General features: G+C 35.4%; 2 protein-coding genes across 8 annotated transcripts in view; one reads left to right on the top strand and one right to left on the bottom strand.

Moving 5' to 3' along the window:
- Positions 1 to 18,330, top strand: part of LOC130046317 (uncharacterized) — a 41,161-nt gene that overhangs the window by 15,875 nt on the left and 6,956 nt on the right. For 3 of the 5 annotated variants that reach the window (XM_048923869.2, XM_048923851.2, XM_048923878.2), the window contains one exon: positions 10,831 to 10,934. In XM_048923869.2, coding sequence (XP_048779826.1) covers positions 10,831 to 10,934 — 104 coding nt within the window. Of the gene's footprint in view, positions 1 to 1,310; positions 1,491 to 9,036; positions 9,173 to 10,830; positions 10,935 to 18,330 lie in introns of those variants that run through there. The other 2 variants (XM_056159166.1, XM_056159164.1) reach the window with 2 other exon arrangements.
- LOC125683034 (uncharacterized protein F13E9.13, mitochondrial-like) overlaps positions 12,858 to 18,330 on the bottom strand; it is a 29,788-nt gene continuing 24,315 nt past the window's right edge. For 2 of the 3 annotated variants that reach the window (XR_007372775.2, XR_008801286.1), the window contains 2 exons: positions 14,039 to 14,235; positions 12,858 to 13,037 (listed from right to left, as the gene is read on the bottom strand). The gene's annotated coding sequence lies outside the window, so the exon portion shown is untranslated. Of the gene's footprint in view, positions 13,038 to 13,215; positions 13,306 to 14,038; positions 14,236 to 18,330 lie in introns of all 3 variants that reach the window. The other variant, XR_008801279.1, reaches the window with a different exon arrangement.

Below are 18,330 nucleotides of genomic sequence, written 5' to 3'. Positions count from 1 at the left end.
TCTCGCACACCAGCACATGTACACAAATTAAGATTTTAAATTTTGGCCCAAAGAACTTTTTAAATTTTTAATAGTGACGTCAACTTATTTCTCTACCGACTGCTTTACCCTCATATCGTCGCTAGCCAAGGGTTTTTGGTCCACTCGTCTCCGCTCCCCACAGGGGCGGAGTGGATCGAAAACACCTGGCTAGCGAATATGCTTTCCCCGAAAAACGATGCTTCGTGCCTGATACAAAAAAGTATCATTGTCAAACGAGCTAATGTCGTTGTCCATCGGTTTGAAAAACTTGGATGTAGGCACACAATATGGACCGGGAATGTCATTAAAAATTTATTTTTCCAATTTAATTAACAGAGAATCTATACGTAAATGACAAAGAAATTCTGATCGGAAAAGAAATCGCCGTTGAAGACAACAGGAAACTTGGTGAAATATTCAAATAATTCTTTTAGAATTTGTAAAGCCGTCGCTTAAATTGCCTATGCTTTTCAAGAACCGTCATATAACAATCGCGAACACGGAATATGCAGGACACGAGATTTTATCAATTTAAGAGTTCACTTACTCCTGCTAACTAAATTGACTATTGTTATTAATTTTTTTCACCATCATGAGGGAGTAGAAACCAAAACCCTCTTCAATTTGTCACATATTGATCTGGCCAATTTGCCACTTAGAATTAAGATATAGTTTTTGAGCTGTTAAATTTCCGATCACTAATTAGACATCACCGATGTTTTTCTGTGATTATCAAAAGCACCATAAATTCCGATGTGCATTTACTATTGAAAATGTTTCCGCGATTTTGTGTTGCAATCCATTATTCGTGCACATGAGAGCACAGCTTTACTAATGGACTTCGAAGTCTTATTTTGTCGTCTGCTTTGAAATGTGACGTTACCTTATATTTCTTTCGTCCACGGGGTACGTCAAGGAGACGTATCTAAAAAAAATCTAAATTTATGGATGAAATTCAAATGAATGGAAACATTGATTCCGTGTTTCACTTTCTTTCCGGAATCTGACTGCCTTGAAAAAAGCGGATACGTGTTATTTTAAACTCCCAAATGGATTTTAGCTATTAAGCAGCTTTGTTAATTTGTGAAAATGTTCCTGCAAAGATAACGTAAAACCTTTGTTCAAATTTTGTTTTATTGAATAATTCAATTAAAAATTGGTAGAGATTTGTCGATTCTGCTCACGAAAGAAAATCAAACCCAATTGCTTCACACTTTTAAAATGATTCAATCTGTATTTCGCTTGCACGTGTCGGCTCTGCGTGATGAATTTACCGTAAACACTTCATGTAATTAGCAATAGAATTCAAGCTTTAGTTCTGATGAATCTGTATGATGTGTGATGACTTTGGATTTGCTCTCGATTTCATATTTTGCTTCAAGGCGTGGTATGACAGATTTAAACAAACACCATGGCTCCAACGCAACGCTCATACAATGCACTTATCAATAGGAGGAACTATTTGAGCCGTAAGATACATGCTATTCTTTGTCATTGACAGAAAGTATCTTGTAGATTTTTTTCTCTAAATCTCAACATTTGTTTTATCGATTTAAAATTTATCTTAGCAGAATATTTAATATGTAGTCTTTGCCATTTCAATAGGGGTTGGTTGTATATTGTTAAACGTCCTTCTCGAGAATTTTTCACTAATATGGAGACGTCACCATTACCGGTGAAGGGCTGCAAAATTTAGGCCTATGGTCAGCGCTTAGGGCTTTTGAGCAGAGAAGGATCTTTATTGTGCCAGACTTGCTGCGACAGAAGACCTCGGTGTTGCGGTCTCATCCGAAGGGCCGCCCCATTTAAGCGCCTCTTACGACAAGCAAGGGGTACGCAGGACCTATTCTAACCCAACCCCCCACAGGCTTATTTCGATAGGGAGAAACAATATGCATGGGTTTTTTTTTAAATTGACATTCCTTAAATGTACTACAGTTGTCCAAAAAGTTTCGCGAACACTCTAGATTTTAAACGCAGTATTAAGAATGAACTGATGAAACCTTGGTTACGTCATCATCAAGGAAATTTTATTTTTTGTCAGATTTGTAGTAATTCTTCTGTAAAATGGGGAAATTATAAAAATTTGTTTTTGGGATGTGAGTAGATTTGTCAAATTCTGTATTCGATGGACTACTTAAAGCAATGTTAAAGGAGATGTCCTGTAAAAAACAAAAAAAAAACCCAAAAAAAACCACAACGCCGATACTAATTAACGTCATTTGATGATGGCATGGAACATAATTATGTTGGTTCTGAATTCCGTAGTTTTGAAAGAATTCTGTTTAAAAGGACTCGGGGTGCGAAATCGTAACTCCTTGTAGATCCGCCACTAAGTTAGTTGCTCCGTGCTCCATTCATATCTATCAAAAAAATTTAAGTTTGTACCGGTATTTTCATCGTGATAAGAAATCTAAATTAAAGAGAGTATCTAATTCCATTGTTGATGTTATATTCCAAAAAATGTGTTCACGTCATCCAAGTTATTTTTAGCAGAGAATACCGGGTACGTTCGCTTAAAAAACGCGTTGTCCTACGAATTCACTTTCTGGACAAGCCCTGTGCGTTGCAAGCCAAGCCAAAATGGAAACGTTTTCCAAATCTACAAATTTACTCAATTTTCGCTTTATTTGGCTAACTTATCTTGATTGCAACTTCAAGTTGATAAAGCTACGAGAAGTTTTCCCTTATTAGTAATCAAACGACTTAAATTGGACTCTTTTACCAATAATGAAGAATGGACTCATTTCTTTTCCTCAGCCCTAAATAGCAACAGACCCGTATTTTCATTAGCATGTCTCCAGCTTTAAAGAAAGCGGAATTAATCATCTTGCTAATTAAAGCTCTTGATTAGTATGGTAGTTTATATTGCTCCAGGCGATTGCAAAATTGCTAGAGCTTGCAAATATAAACATAATGTATATTGATGTCTGCCCTTCTAATCACTTTCCGGAAAAGAATCCGTAATTCGTGGCGATATAGACATGTACACCGGACTGGTTTTGACTTCGGAAGAATTTTATGGAGTGGAGTATGCTGTAGACCCACTTATTCAATTTAAACAGTATTTTATTATGATAAATCATAACATGATCGGACAGCAGGCACTGCCTATAAAAGTCCTCTCCGTAGAGGACACAAGGTCATACAAACATTAGAATAACAATTTGAACATTGCAATGATGTAAGTAATCTGTGTGATGGCATTGAAAACGACATGAATGTCACAGATGTTTACCGATAACTGATGCTCAGAATAAATTGTTATATGCAAGAGCATGTTCTGAGTATGATCAATTTTTTAATCAAGACAGGCTACTGATAAATACGTTGATGTTAGATATTTCAAAGTCTCGTTCAAGTCAACCTTTCGCAAATTATATCGTCGTTATAATAATTTAATTTTCAAATACAGCCTGCCATTAGGTCGAATGCTGCATGACGTGTTTCATACAAATTGCAAGGACGTTCTTTGCATTCAATTTTTGACTACGAATTACTCCATTTACCTGATCAAGATATTGGGCTTACGGCGGGTGTGACCGGTCGACAGGGGGTGCTTACCAATCCTTTGCACCTGATCTCTCCTCTGATGTTTTCCAGGGATGCGTGTTTACCTTGATCTCAGTTTTGTATTCTTTGTAGTATTTATGAAATTGACCACTGTTCGTTATCTCCGCGTTTTCATTATTATACTGTGTATTTATTATGTCCAGTGCCAAAGAAATAATGACTACCCCAGTGCGCGACAGGATGGGGTTAACTGATCACCGAGGGACACGTGTTAATTAAATTGTCAAAGGACGAAGAAAACACGAGTGGTATAATTATATACATGTACAGTGAGCATTTCCTCGTAGAATTGCCATCATATAAAATGAATATGTAAGATAACCAAACTGATTTTCCAGCAATTTTAGCTATATATGCAAAATTAAATCTTTCTTACCCTTGACCTTGACCAAATGATTTTAATTCAAGATAACTAACCATCGTATGGGCGTAACAAACCTTGGAGTCAATTGTTACTATATATACCACAAAGTTATTGTCATGACAACAACAAAAAAGATAAAAAGAATTTTTTTTTTACGTCGATCTTGACAAAATTATACTAATGCAGAGTCATTACTCACCATCTCGCGTTTAGTGGGAGAAACAGACAACCCGACAAGGTGATTTCTTGTTGAATGTTTGCGGAAGTATAAAAATGTAGGAAATGTGTGTGGTAGCTTTTTCGTGTGACTTTTTGGGGGCATGTTTAAAAAAAACAGTTAAAAAGATGCCCAATTATCTATTTTGTATTGCTTATAGGAGATATGAGATTGATCACTGTTCGTTATCTTCATCTTTCATTGTACTCTTTCGGTTCTTTTGAAAAGGAGTTTTAAAGAATTTTCCTGTATACCCGTACGTAAAACTGTTATCGGGCTCCGAGATCAATGACTGAACAATTTGTATTTTCATAAAACATGTGCATTCGTTCAGGATTCAGCTTTTCTTGAAAATATTTTTTTCCCCAAAAACATCCCCCTATTTTCACTAGTTTTGTAATTCACCCCCGGAATCCCCTTTGCCTAACTTGGATGTCTTGTGGTGAAATTGAAGTTGAAAATGTGACTACATGTATATGTGATATGGGCCTTCAATTCGATTTGACAAAAGGTGTACGCACAACTTCCTTATAAGCATTTTTCAAATGTTAGCAATCCTAAGGCATGCAACCATTTACGCGAGCTAAAAATCCGAATACAGTGTACAAAACATTTTTATTGGATACAACTAGTGTATAATATACTCTTACTGGGCACCTGGTTTCTCATGAGGATTCGGGTTAGAATAGTCCTGAGTACCCCTTGGTTATCGTAAGAGGAGACTAAATGGGGCGGTCCTTCGGATGAGACCGCATGTTACAGCAGTAGTGGCACGATAAAGATCCCTCCCTGCTCAAAGACCGCAAGCGCCGAGCATAGGCCTAAATTTTACAGTCCCTCACCGACAATGGCGACGTAACTATATGAGTGAAAAATTCTGGAGAGGGATGTTAAACAAAATACAAATCAAAACTGGACACCTGAGCTGATATTCCATATTATAACGCAATTTTGCATTTGACAGTAAGGAAACCCCCCAAAATACCAGTTCTAACAACCATGTAAATTCTCTTTTCTGGAAGCTGAAATTGTACAGTTTATAAAACAATGTCCAACTCTACAACAGAACATACAACACTCTAAGATTAATCTGTGAGTGAAAATCGCAGGCTAGTTGCAGATGCGACTTGAAAGTCGCAGGTAACTGTAAGATGCGATTAACAATCGTAGACAGTTGTAGAGAAGTTGTGCTGCAGACTTTTGGTGGATGTGGATGTTGGAAGTTCTGCATTGTATTGTATGAACTGATCTTCAAAAATCAGGTTACAACTGAAATAGTCGTAGGCTAGCTAATCTTAAGATACACTGCTACTGTTAAAGTCGTCTGTTAATGATTGCCGTGAATATATAGTCATATAGGGAATTGTGTTGTGACAAATGGCTGATGCTAAGACTGGTTCTCAAAAAAGACCTGGCTGCACATCTCGTGTCGTATCCAATGTTTGATCAGTTGCAATGGAAACAAGTGGTTCTGGGCCACAACGCTCACATGAATCACTTTGCTTTGACAATAATAAGTCATATTGTGTAGTCCCATCCTATCCCGGGGAACCATAATGAGGACAATCTAGAATCCTAGGATTCGTGCACACTGTTGACAAACTGTAGTCATGCTATTTCTGAGAGCAGCGTTTTTAAACGTTTCCTTTTATATTCCTATACGTATACATGTATATTAGATCCTGCAAAACCTGTACTTTTTTGGTTAAATACTGAATGCTTTAAGAATGCAATGAACATTCCGCGCAGTCAACATTTGTTTTATACCGTTACCCGTCGTATTGCATTGTCAACCGTTGCTATGTAATGTTACCCAGAGGGCGTGGTTTATGCGCGTAGTGGGGTAACAGTACCTTTTTATCAAATGTTTCTAAACCAAACAAATTCATCTAATTTACATGAAAGTTTAACCAAAAAAACTTTAACCTCTATGTGGTCGGCATGGCCCGTGATTTGAACCTGAATGCGCACTGCATGAGAACGCTTGTAAATTCGTAAAACCGAAAACCCTGTTGTGACCCCATCCTGTTTGGTTATACTACATGTAAAATAGAGAGCTTCTGGGTACTGCTCTGTGTAGACGGGGTAAGGAATTGTTTTTCTAATAGCTAGGTCAGAAAAATTAACCCTCTACACGACTACTACCTTGAGCTAATTGTCGATTGATGTTAAGTTATATATGGTGTCTAGACAATCATTATGTATCATTGCTATGGAAGTTAAACTGCATGTGGCAGTTTGTATATTGGGTTCTTTACGGCATGCTAAATGTCACCTAAACTGTAGCATCTTGTCACAGCAAGGATTTGCCGTGCGACAATTCTGACGCATTTTTCTCTATCCCCCTTTCCCATCTCATTACCGTCAGGGTGTGTGGTAAAAATTAATCTTCCTTTGTATTGAGGATTGATATTTCGCGTTTCTTGAGAGATTAGCAAATAAAGTTTTCCTGTGTTATAGAAAGTAATTATTTGATGGACTTTTTGCCGTGTGTTGCTCACTTATTCCATTCAGTATCCTACTCGGCGAAGCAGCAATGTTTCCGATCGCCTCTAATCATGTCAATTAAGAATTCGTTAGTGAAAATGTACGCGCGTTATTTCAGTCGACAGGACAGCTTAGATCCTTGTTAATCAATAAGAAGGCGAGAAGAAGATCTTGTTTGTCAAATCATAGTGACATCAATTGCTTGATCTTATTGATTTAAAACTGGTGAAACACAAATTGTAGCCCATCAGAGTCGCAACATTTCCTAGCGTTACCGTTTCAAGTTGACACAGAGTATCCGTTTTGGACGCAAAAGACACAAAAATAATTTGGATCTCTGTCATTTCATATCATTAGCGAGCTGGTATCAATGTTATGTCATCCCATTAATTGTAACACATCATAATTTCTTATCTTATCCCGTTCGCTTTACGAAAGCGAGGCATACCAACTCAAAATTCTATTGTGTATGCAACTGGAACTTTAAAGTTGCAGCATTTGGTCTTAAAGGTCAAGGGCTATAGATCTGTCTAGAGACACCACCTCACTACTCGTTTCCTCTACTTAAAAGCTCTATGCAAGATTATCGCTCTATGTTGCGATGCAAAGGCTTATACTGCCCATAGTTCTCTGCCTCTCCGCAAAGGAACTTGGGCGGAAGTTTGGCTACGATCTTCAAGCCCTTGCATTATATGTACATTTATGTGACGGAAAAATCGCGCACTTTGAATAAACTCCCTTACGAAGAGTGAACATGTCTCACTTACCAAGAATGCGGTGCAAGATTTATCTTTATAAAAATCTCAGCAACATGACGGTGAATTTCATATGCAAATGGCGGAAGCCAAATCTTTATCTTTTAAACCCCCGATTCTTAGATCCCCTGGGTACATCAATATTGCAAAACCACATCATACAGACATACTCAATCGTTAATCACCCGCGAGTTCTTTGTCTAAAGCTCCTTTATCAAATATTAAAGTATCCACCATGAGACTGGTACTCCACAAGCGCTTGCACGCGACTCACAAAAGACACCTCGAGTCCTAGGCACTAAATCTATCAATAAGTAGTTCCTGTGCTTTGATGGAAGCGGGGACATGGCTGTCAATCTCCTTCTCTAGTACCCGATGACGAATGAATTCATTTTGTGACAAGGACAAGATATTTGTTATGTTCCGTTATAATGATAAAACTGACGTGGATGCGTCATTAGTTACAGACAAACGAACCATTTAATCAAATAGTTGACGCATGTTGGCATCTTTTTTCACTTTCTATTGTTGAATTCGATTGAATTAAATTTAGTTTTCACATGCAAACAGCATATGGACTTCGATTTTTCTTATTATACCTGTGTTTCCGTATATAATGTACTTCACGAGAGTTTGGATACATTCAGAACTGGAATCATAACCTGCGGACAAACAGTTAAATAATACAATCTATTATGTACCCAAGATTACGTTGTATACCATTATAGCATTTAAAGACGGTGTAAATATGAGGTATTGGTTTTCGCTGTTTACAGAGAATCGCAGCTGATTAACATTTTCGGTAATACAGCCTCCGCGTAAAGATTTTTTGAAACTCGAGACTGAGAACAATTCATATGGCGTTTGTTTGACGGATTGCTCCAGAATAATTAAAATCCGAATCGCCTTAACGCTGAATATCCTCCGCTGTAATGAGCTTGGAATTTTTAATTGAAATTTGTCAATAAAGTATAGCTATAAAAGACGGGGATGATGGTAATAGCAATTTGGCGAGATTGATTGCGGAACAATACTACCTAGTATGTGAAGTCACAAGTAACAACAGTACATATACCGTTCAGTTTTTTTCCTCGTGTTAGTGCGAACGTGGTAGTGAAATACTCGTTGGCAACTAAAAATAAAACAATTGTGAGATTTTCGGTATTAGGCATATGTAAAAGACAATTGACACTGATAATGTATAAACAAATGGAAAAATAACACACATACAGACATTTTTCACTTGCTTCGGGAAAATAACATTACAAATAACCAATCACACTTTTACCATATTACCCAAATATAATACCCTTGAGATCATCGACCAACTTCAGCATGTACCCTAACATCAAAGTAGACATCGCCGTCTTCTTCGACGATACTCAAATAGTTCCTACACGCTGATGCGAAAAACGGAATGGGGTTGAAGGTAGGTTTTCAGTTTTAATGAGATTTTCGTCTATTTTGTCTCTTGCACTTGGAATTTTGCAACAGGGTTCTCCGCAACCTGCTGTGAGAAACGAGGCTGTGGTTCCAACGTTACGGAGGAAACACAAGCACGATTTTAATGTTCTCTTAAACGTTCAATCATTAATGCTCTCTGATGGGGTATTGCATCTCTACACTGTCTTGATAAAAATGTCTTGATATTGAGATACGTGCTTTTTTTTTTGTCTTCGAATCTGAATGCTTCCAGTGCAGTCAGTTGCGTTGAATACTAGATAGAGGAATATCAATATCTTTATACGAACCAAGGTAACGTTTTAAAATCTTCGATTTTCATGTATTAAATTATAAGAAATACAGTAAGAGAGAAACAATTTTTCGTTCATTCTGATCAATCTAATTTATTCTCTTGAGGGTGGATCTACCGTAGTGAAAATGTTAATTTAATAATAATAAACTACATTTAATTAGATTGCATTCACTACCGACGTTTTATCACGAGCATTAATCAGACACCGGATTTTGACCTCTCGTGGGTCCATTTTCTGCCAATTAAAAGATTAATTCAAGATCGTAAAAAGAGAGCAAAAATTTGCTTTCACTAATATATATTCATTAAACAGATGGTCAATATCACTTTAGTAGACTTTACATAGAGGAATTTCTACCACTTGCAATCAGAAAGCTCTAGCAAATAGGTCCGACTGGTAAAATGTCACCACAGACACAAACCCAATGGCACTGCATCATTCAAACCGCAGGGACGGGAGAATTAATTAGCTCTTACTTCGGGAAATTCTTTCCCGGTCGATCTGTCCTAAACGATGTCACGAATAATATGTACGAAACACTCATCTTTCAAATTTAGGTGATAAAACCTGCGTATAAAATACACATGTATATAATGATAAAGATAAGGTTCTCAAATACGCCCTGGAAATATATAATATGCATAAAAGTATCGATTTCCAAGGTCATATGTATATATCAGGGCTTAATATCCTTGCATGCGGGTCCTGTAAAAGGACCCAGTCCCATTTGAAAATTGACTTTTTTTCCCAAAGTCTGATTGAAAATTTCCCAAATTATCACCTCACAAATATAGTAAAAATGACGTGCATGTGTTACCTAAAAATTGCAACATCTTGGAAATAAGTTGTCTAATGCAATTTATAAAGTTCGTTTTATATTAATTTTATATGAAATATAAGCACATAATAAACACCTAATAATAATTTTATTTACAGAATACCGTAGTATTTGTATACTTTTAATCACGATATAAATGACTGCATGTTGTTTTTCTACCTACAATGCATTATTTTTTGTTTCAAGTACTTTTCTCAAAATAACAGTTTTCCACGTAAAATTCTCAATTAAAAAGGTACCGGACCCTGTACCAAAAAGGGTCAATTAAGCCCTGTATGTCAAAGATCAAGGTCAACATCACACTATCCTTCTTACATAGATAAGGTAGGAGCTTGAACTTTACATATATATTACAAAGGGCTTAGTTAGGTTGGTGTATAATTCCAAAGGTCAGTACAGCACATATAATATTATGTCAAATTAGTTTCTGGAGGAAATTGAGAATTGTATATCTATTGAAAAAACTTTATAGATATATATAATCTACAGAGCAAGAATAAAATTGGAATTTACTTCCAAGGTCAGATCAGTTTAAAATCAGTACCAAAGACCCCACTAAAAAGTTTTCAATGCTTTTTTTCTGGAATGGAAACAATCCTTTGCCTCTGAGTATATGATATGTTGACAGTTTAATTAAAACCACCCCTTCTCTTTACACTCGAGTGTAAGGAGGAGGTAAAGGGGGGGGGGGTAATCAGTCTGATACATGCTGATGGAAAGTTATGTTGGAACCAAACTATTCCACCACCACAATGTGGTGATTGTGGTCCAACGCCAGTGATATGTGTAACTGTTATGAATGTTGATCTTGATTTCAGACACCAGTTAAGATGATGTGGCCTAACACCTTGGTTCCTGTGCTATGCATTGTTATCATTTCTTTGCCATTTTCCTTGGAAGACAAAAAGATGTGTACAAAGAGGTGAGTTTAGGATTATTTTAAAAATCCTCTCAGAACTTTCTTCTTAATATTCTATCATTAAATAATTTGATATTTAAAAAAATAAAAATTATCTATTGAACTTTAAATTTCGAATTATGCTTTTATAGTTATGCATGTACTACATAATGTAACTGTCGGTGTTGTTATGGAAATACATACATATACCAGTGAAGTGTAAAACTTAGCAATACCCTGTACATACACCAGTGAAGTGTAAAACTTAGCAATACCCTGTACACACACAAATGAAGTGTAAAACTTAGCAATACCCTGTACATACATCAGTGAAGTGTAAATCTTAGCAATACCCTGTACATATACCAGTGAAGTGTAAATCCTAGCAATACCCTGTACATACATCAGTGAAGTGTAAATCTTAGCAATACCCTGTACATATACCAGTGAAGTGTAAATCTTAGCAATACCCTGTACATACACCAGTAATCTTAGCAATACCCTGTACATACACCAGTGAAGTGTAAATCTTAGCAATACCCTGTACATACACCAGTGAAGTGTAAAACTTAGCAATACCCTGTACACACACAAATGAAGTGTAAAACTTAGCAATACCCTGTACATACATCAGTGAAGTGTAAATCTTAGCAATACCCTGTACATATACCAGTGAAGTGTAAATCCTAGCAATACCCTGTACATACATCAGTGAAGTGTAAATCTTAGCAATACCCTGTACATATACCAGTGAAGTGTAAATCTTAGCAATACCCTGTACATACACCAGTAATCTTAGCAATACCCTGTACATATACCAGTGAAGTGTAAATCTTAGCAATACTCTGTACATACACCAGTAATCTTAGCAATACCCTGTACATACATCAGTGAAGTGTAAATCTTAGCAATACCCTGTACATACATCAGTGAAGTGTAAATCCTAGCAATACCCTGTACATATACCAGTGAAGTGTAAATCCTAGCAATACCCTGTACATACACAAATGAAGTGTAAATCTTAGCAATACCCTGTACATACATCAGTGAAGTGTAAATCCTAGCAATACCCTGTACATATACCAGTGAAGTGTAAATCCCAGCAATACCCTGTACATACACCAGTGAAGTGTAAATCTTAGCAATACCCTGTACATATACCAGTGAAGTGTAAATCCCAGCAATACCCTCTTAGTCTTCTAATTTCTAAATACTGACAATTAAAGCCGGCCTGCACTAATATCCAACGTGCACTGAATTTATTACAGCAAGCGGCAATGGATGATAATATGGCTCTTTACGAAAATTAAAAAAGTCCTGAATTCAAATCCTTACATTTTCAATTATAACTCTATAGTCAAAATAATCTTACATCCCAAAAAAAACCTTTTGGAGTCCATAAACCTGACCTCGATCCACAACTAAAACCTAGTGGAATATCTACAAGTGAGTAAGTAAAAGATTATTATTACAGTGATGACTACACTCATTTAATAACAGTAAGATTCAGACGTCGGCCCATTGCACCTATCTGTCACAGTTAGTATGAATATGTGACATGTGTAACAATAAATTCTCTAGAAATTAACTCCACACTCCCACAATAATACAAATAGGTTACTCCCAAGTACATTATTCATTGAGTTTACTATACAATGAAGACTGCCTGACTGGATGTAAGAATTTGCAGTTTTTGCCGTGGAAAATTTGATGGAGGATAAACATTGAGTAACATGGGGTTACATCCAGTACTGGTAAATAATTTCTTCTTGGGTTTGAATGATGCAACAGATAGAGAAACTCGTCATCTATGATACCTGACAAATATAATGTGCAGATTCTATCATTTAATTCCTTCCTTTACACCACCCAGTTTTGATTCAAATTGGAAGTCTTTCACACTATTAAATCAGTTAAACATCTTTTAAAAATAAAAATTCAAAGCACTTACATGTAAGAGTGCTTTAATTTCTCGGCACTAATACTTTTTTGAGGGGTAGTCATGACAAGAAATGTTATGTTTCTAAAAATACATTTCTCTCAAAACAATTTGTCTACAAAAATTACACAATGAAATACAAGCAGTCTGGAACTACAGACGGATGTATCATCTTCTTATGGAAATTCCTGCAAACAAAACCATAACTGAATTACCTAAAAAGTGAAAATGATTTATTCAACTAAATAAATCTTACTCCATAGGAAGCTTTTAGCAGTGAATGCTAATGCAAGAACACAATGCATAATGCATACATTTTGATGACGAAGATTGAAATTTTTTGCCTCTAATTTGAATTGTTATTACCCAGTTTTTAAAATGAATCTGCACTTGGATGCCATCAAGTTTGTAATTGAATATTGGAAATCAATCTTTGTATTCACAATCTGAAAACCACTGAAAAAAGAGAGTGTAACTTAAAGATATCACTCTTCGCCCAGAAACAAATGGATAAATTTCTTTTTGGGGAGAAAAAGAAACTGTACTTGTAAATAGCAATAACAAATTTCGCCAGATTCTATACCAATAATGAAAACAGAAATGCAAAAACATAATCATTGATATTTGCTTGTCCATTGCAGTTAATCCCTTTAAGATCCTTTGGGAGACATTCCTAATAATGCAACGTTGACGAGTTATGGTCATGTGCAACCTCGCTAAAAACGTTTAGGCTCTTTAACTTGTTATTCTGTCATTTTCAATTACTAGCCACTCAAGCAAGTTAAAAGCATGAAACATTTTCAGAAGTCCCTCAGGAATTATTGTCTAAACTCCAACATTCATTTTATTCCATACATTATTCAGTCAAAGAGATATTTAGGCAAAGTGTCTCTATTGGTGATCTGAGGGTTATAAAATTCATACACTGTACTGTCTGACAGAGAGGTGGCATCTGTGCAACAAATGTTGAGCCACTTTATTTAGATAAAGGTCATAAATTCTTTAACCATGAAATTGTTGTTCTTATTTTAAATTGAATCATTTAATTTTTTTAAAAAAAGCAGATGAGAAAAGTAAGAGAAGCTACTTCATAATTAATTGATTTAAAAAAAGATCAACAAAAAGAAAATACATGTACTATAGTTATCCGGTATCTTTACTTGCTACAAAGAGCTGGGAAATAACATACCTTAAATTGATTTTGAGAATTCTGTCTTTTGGAGTACTAGTAGTGTCTGTCCATCCGTCTGTGTGTTCATGGACTGCAGATCTGTAGCTCTCTGGGGAAAATTTGGGACAGACCAGTGTGTGATCTGTCTGTTCTGTACCAGTTTTTACTCCAGAGAGATCTGCAGCTGTGTGCTCATATGTTTGCTTATCTGCGGCCTATGTAATCAATATAAAATCAAATCAATTGTAAAAATGGTATACTAGTATCAATATTTTCTAAACATCACTTCAATGAATGGTAAACCTGCTGCGATTAAAATTTCAATAAATCATTTTAAGATGTAGATCTACCTATAAACTTTCGATCTGATTAGAATGAAAATGATTGCATGTAATGAATTCATATATACTAATTTGTGTGCATCATGCAAAGTATGTAAAATGTATTTCAAACAAGAGATGTTTGTAAAACACATATGCCCCCCATGGTGCAAAATTGAAAAGGGTTATACACATACATCATTTAATTGATAGTATTATCATCAATTCAAAATATTGAGCAGACAATATCATCCTGTGTCAAGAGTGAATTGACCATGTGACCTAAAAATCAATAGGGGTCATCTACTCCTTATGCTGTACCAGTGTACCAAGTTTGGTGTCAATCAAGCAAATAATTCTTAAAATATAGGAGACAATATATTACTATGTCCAGTTCAACTATTGACTTTTGACCTCAAAATCAATATGGGTCATATTCTCCTGAAGATGTACCAGTTTACTAAGTTTGATGTCTGGCAAGCAAAAGGGTTATCAATTAAGATATTGAGTGTACAGTATATTACTATGTCCAGTTTGACCTTTGACCATGTGACCTCAAAATCAATAGGAGTCATCTTCTCCTGAATATACACCAGTGTACTATTTAAAGTTTTATGTCTGTCAAGCAAAGGGTTCTCAAGATATTGAGCGGACAGTATATTCCAATGTCCAGGTTGACCCTTGACCTTTAAACATGTGACCTCAAAATCAATAGGGATCATCTTCTCCTGAATATGTACCAGTGTACCAAGTTTGATGTCTTTCAAGCAAAGGGTTCTCAAGATATTGAGTGGACATTATATTCCTATTTCCAGAGTAGATTGACCCTTGACCTTTGACCTGAAAAACAATAGGGGTCCTCTTCTACTCATAACCAACCCACATATGAAATATCATTATCATCAAGTGAATGGTTCTCAAGATATTGAGCGGACAACATGTGGTCTACCGACCGACCGACAGGTGCAAACCAATATGCCCCTCTTCTTTGAAGGGGGACATAAAATTAAAGTCTGGAATTACAGAATCGACTAACTATCCCGAGATTTACTGATGGGATTCTGTCTGCTGTTGCCTTTCTTGCATTGTCTCTCTAGCTGCCATAAAATAAACCTATACCAGTAAGGCTACAGTTTCAACAAAGATTTCCTGGCTTCTATACATGTACAACATGTATAATGTGAAAGAAATATTAATTCAAATTCTGTCTGCTAATGACATCAATGTGTGAGACTTGAATACATGGCCTCTAATTGAATCTTGACAAGCGATCACATTGCAGTTATGAAATAATATTTCCTTGTAGTTATTACATATCTGAGAGATTTTTTTCACAGTTTCACATTTAAGCTGCTGCAAAAGCTATTGATTCGGTGAAGAAATGGAAACTAATCCATGTCTAAAAATTGTCAGAGCTACAGATTTTTATCCTAAAACTTGAAAATATCTTATGATAACAGAGAATGCAAAGATCTGTTATGAATCGATCATGAATATGATGATGTACAATGCAAATACAAGTACTGATTTAATTAATTCTGGAAATTGACAGTACAAGTTGATGATGCCTCACCTCTGGACTTCCCCAACCGAAAAGATCAAGACCTATTTGATTAAATGAACATTCATAGGATATCTTGGTATTTCTCTAATCCATCATCAAAACTAGCATGAAGAATCTCTGATAAATTTTACATGCTGGAATAATTTTATTGATATAAAGTTCACCCTGATTACCAGTCTCAAGATGAGCAAGATCGTCAAAGTTCTGGGAATTAGGGATAAACTTTGCTATCATCTGATTCAGGCAAATTAGTTCTTCACTGAGTTGGAAAATGAAGAATGATGAGTTTGATAAAATAAATAGCAGTAATCATTTCAGTTTTCTTCTCCCAAGTCCTCGTATGATCAATTGCAAGGCATTACTTCTGTGAAAATATAGTCTCGCTTTTCCCCGACTCTCGCTCTCTCGACTTTGCATGAGCTTCAAGAGCGGGAGTCTGGGGAAAGCGAGACTATATAGTGAAAATATGGCTTAATTTAAAAGGAATTTTATAACTACATTTATATTCATACCTGATGATTTTCATCAGTAGCATCAATATTCCTAGTGCTGTTAAGCTTAAATGTGGAGATGTTGTATATTGTACCTTTATAAATTTGAAAATCACTTTATGAATCATAAAGTCCACCCTAGCAACAACAAACCACTAACACAGGGACATGAATGTCAGAATCCTTACTCATCATGATTATACACAATTTGTCTGCTAGATGTTTCTGAGTAAAGAAGATTAATGAAAGTACGTTATTCATGGTTTTGACCCCACCCCTCAGGGGTGCAGTGCATGATCATGAAATTTACAGAATCAATTCCCCTCACCCCAAAGATGTTCCACAGTAAATGTGATGGAAAATGACTCAGTATTTTCAGAGAAGAAGAGTATATTAAAATGTGATGTTTGAAGGACAATGATCCTGGACAACCACCAATCACAATTGGATACCTGTGTGACTCCGCTAGGTGACCTAAAATGTACTTCTGTGTGAAAAGACACGTGATAACATTTTCTAGTGGTTGTGTTGATGGTGTGACTAAAATTAACAACAAAAAAAAAAAATCATCATTTTGTCACGAAAAATATCATTCTTAGACTAAAGCCATACAGATTTCTAACAGATTTACGATGATTAAAAAAGATTGATTTTCTTTGTCAGAATATTTTAATTTCCTGCAAGAATGCACGCTGAAAATGAAATGATTATTTCATGTAAAATATAACAATCCCTCTGCCTCTTAGAAAAATGATTGATAATTTTTTTGTTTGGAAACTAATACAAACTGTACTGCAGAAAGCTTGTGGTGAAATGAACCATTATTCTATTACAATGTATTTTGGGTGCATTTTTGAAAACACAGCCTTTTTTTTCAATCAAAATTCTTAAGTTTTATGATGCAATATTTTCAACAAGAGGACACCATGCAAGGACAACCCAAATTCTTCCATAATCCTGCCATCAAACCACAAATGTAATCATGAGATAGGATTCTATAAGAAATCCGGTATGCACAATTCTAAAGAGATTCTAGTATTTTCATCTGATAATTTACTTTACATATTTAGGAATAAATACAGGGTATTTTGTGGATCTGTTTTGAATGATTATAGATAATGGATATGGATTTCATATCATGGTTCACCCTTTGCAGACAATCTTCAGGCTTTTCTCCTTCGATAAACTCTTTATGCTCACAAATAAACAGTCGCTGTAAGCTTGTTTGTTTTTATCTAATACACATACCCTTTTTAAACATATCAAACTTCATATTGATACAGTTCTTTTTTATTTTGACATTTTATGTGCTTGATAATATGTGGAAACTTGAACACACGTACTTCTCAAATAAAACAATAAAAATAATTTATTTAGCAATAAATATCTGTGGTACTGAAATGTCACTGATCTAATGGAGACTTATTTGTACCTATAAATGTAATTTGATTTGTATATCAGCAAAACCATAAAGAAGTATAGATAAAATGAAAGTATAATGAGATAAAGCAATTATATAAATACTGGTTGTCAATTACTGTTAACTGGTCTTTAAACTGGGGAAAAAACCCACCCACATTTCATACATTGAATCTTGCAGTGACTATTTTATAAAATTAATTGGAAAGGACATATGATGTTTATTTCACATTTGTCTTGCATGGTAACAATCTGATCATATTAAATACTGACCTTGACCTTTGAGTTATTGAGTTATTACCTTTGAAAAATTGATAACATTTTTTATGCTTTAATCATGCTAAAAAATGTATTCTATAAATGTAAGTCAATTTAATTAAAGTCCTTATGTCAATTGGAAGGTAATTTTTTGGGGATATTTCTTTGTCCTTTGACCCCATGACCTTGAAAATCAGTAGAAATTCCACTTCAAAATCTAGTACCCTAATTGTTTGCATTATCAATTGTCTCTAGAGT

This window comes from Ostrea edulis, chromosome 1 (assembly GCF_947568905.1).
Source record: "Ostrea edulis chromosome 1, xbOstEdul1.1, whole genome shotgun sequence".
Taxonomy (NCBI): domain Eukaryota; kingdom Metazoa; phylum Mollusca; class Bivalvia; order Ostreida; family Ostreidae; genus Ostrea; species Ostrea edulis.
This window is presented reverse-complemented; position numbering and strand designations above follow the sequence as displayed.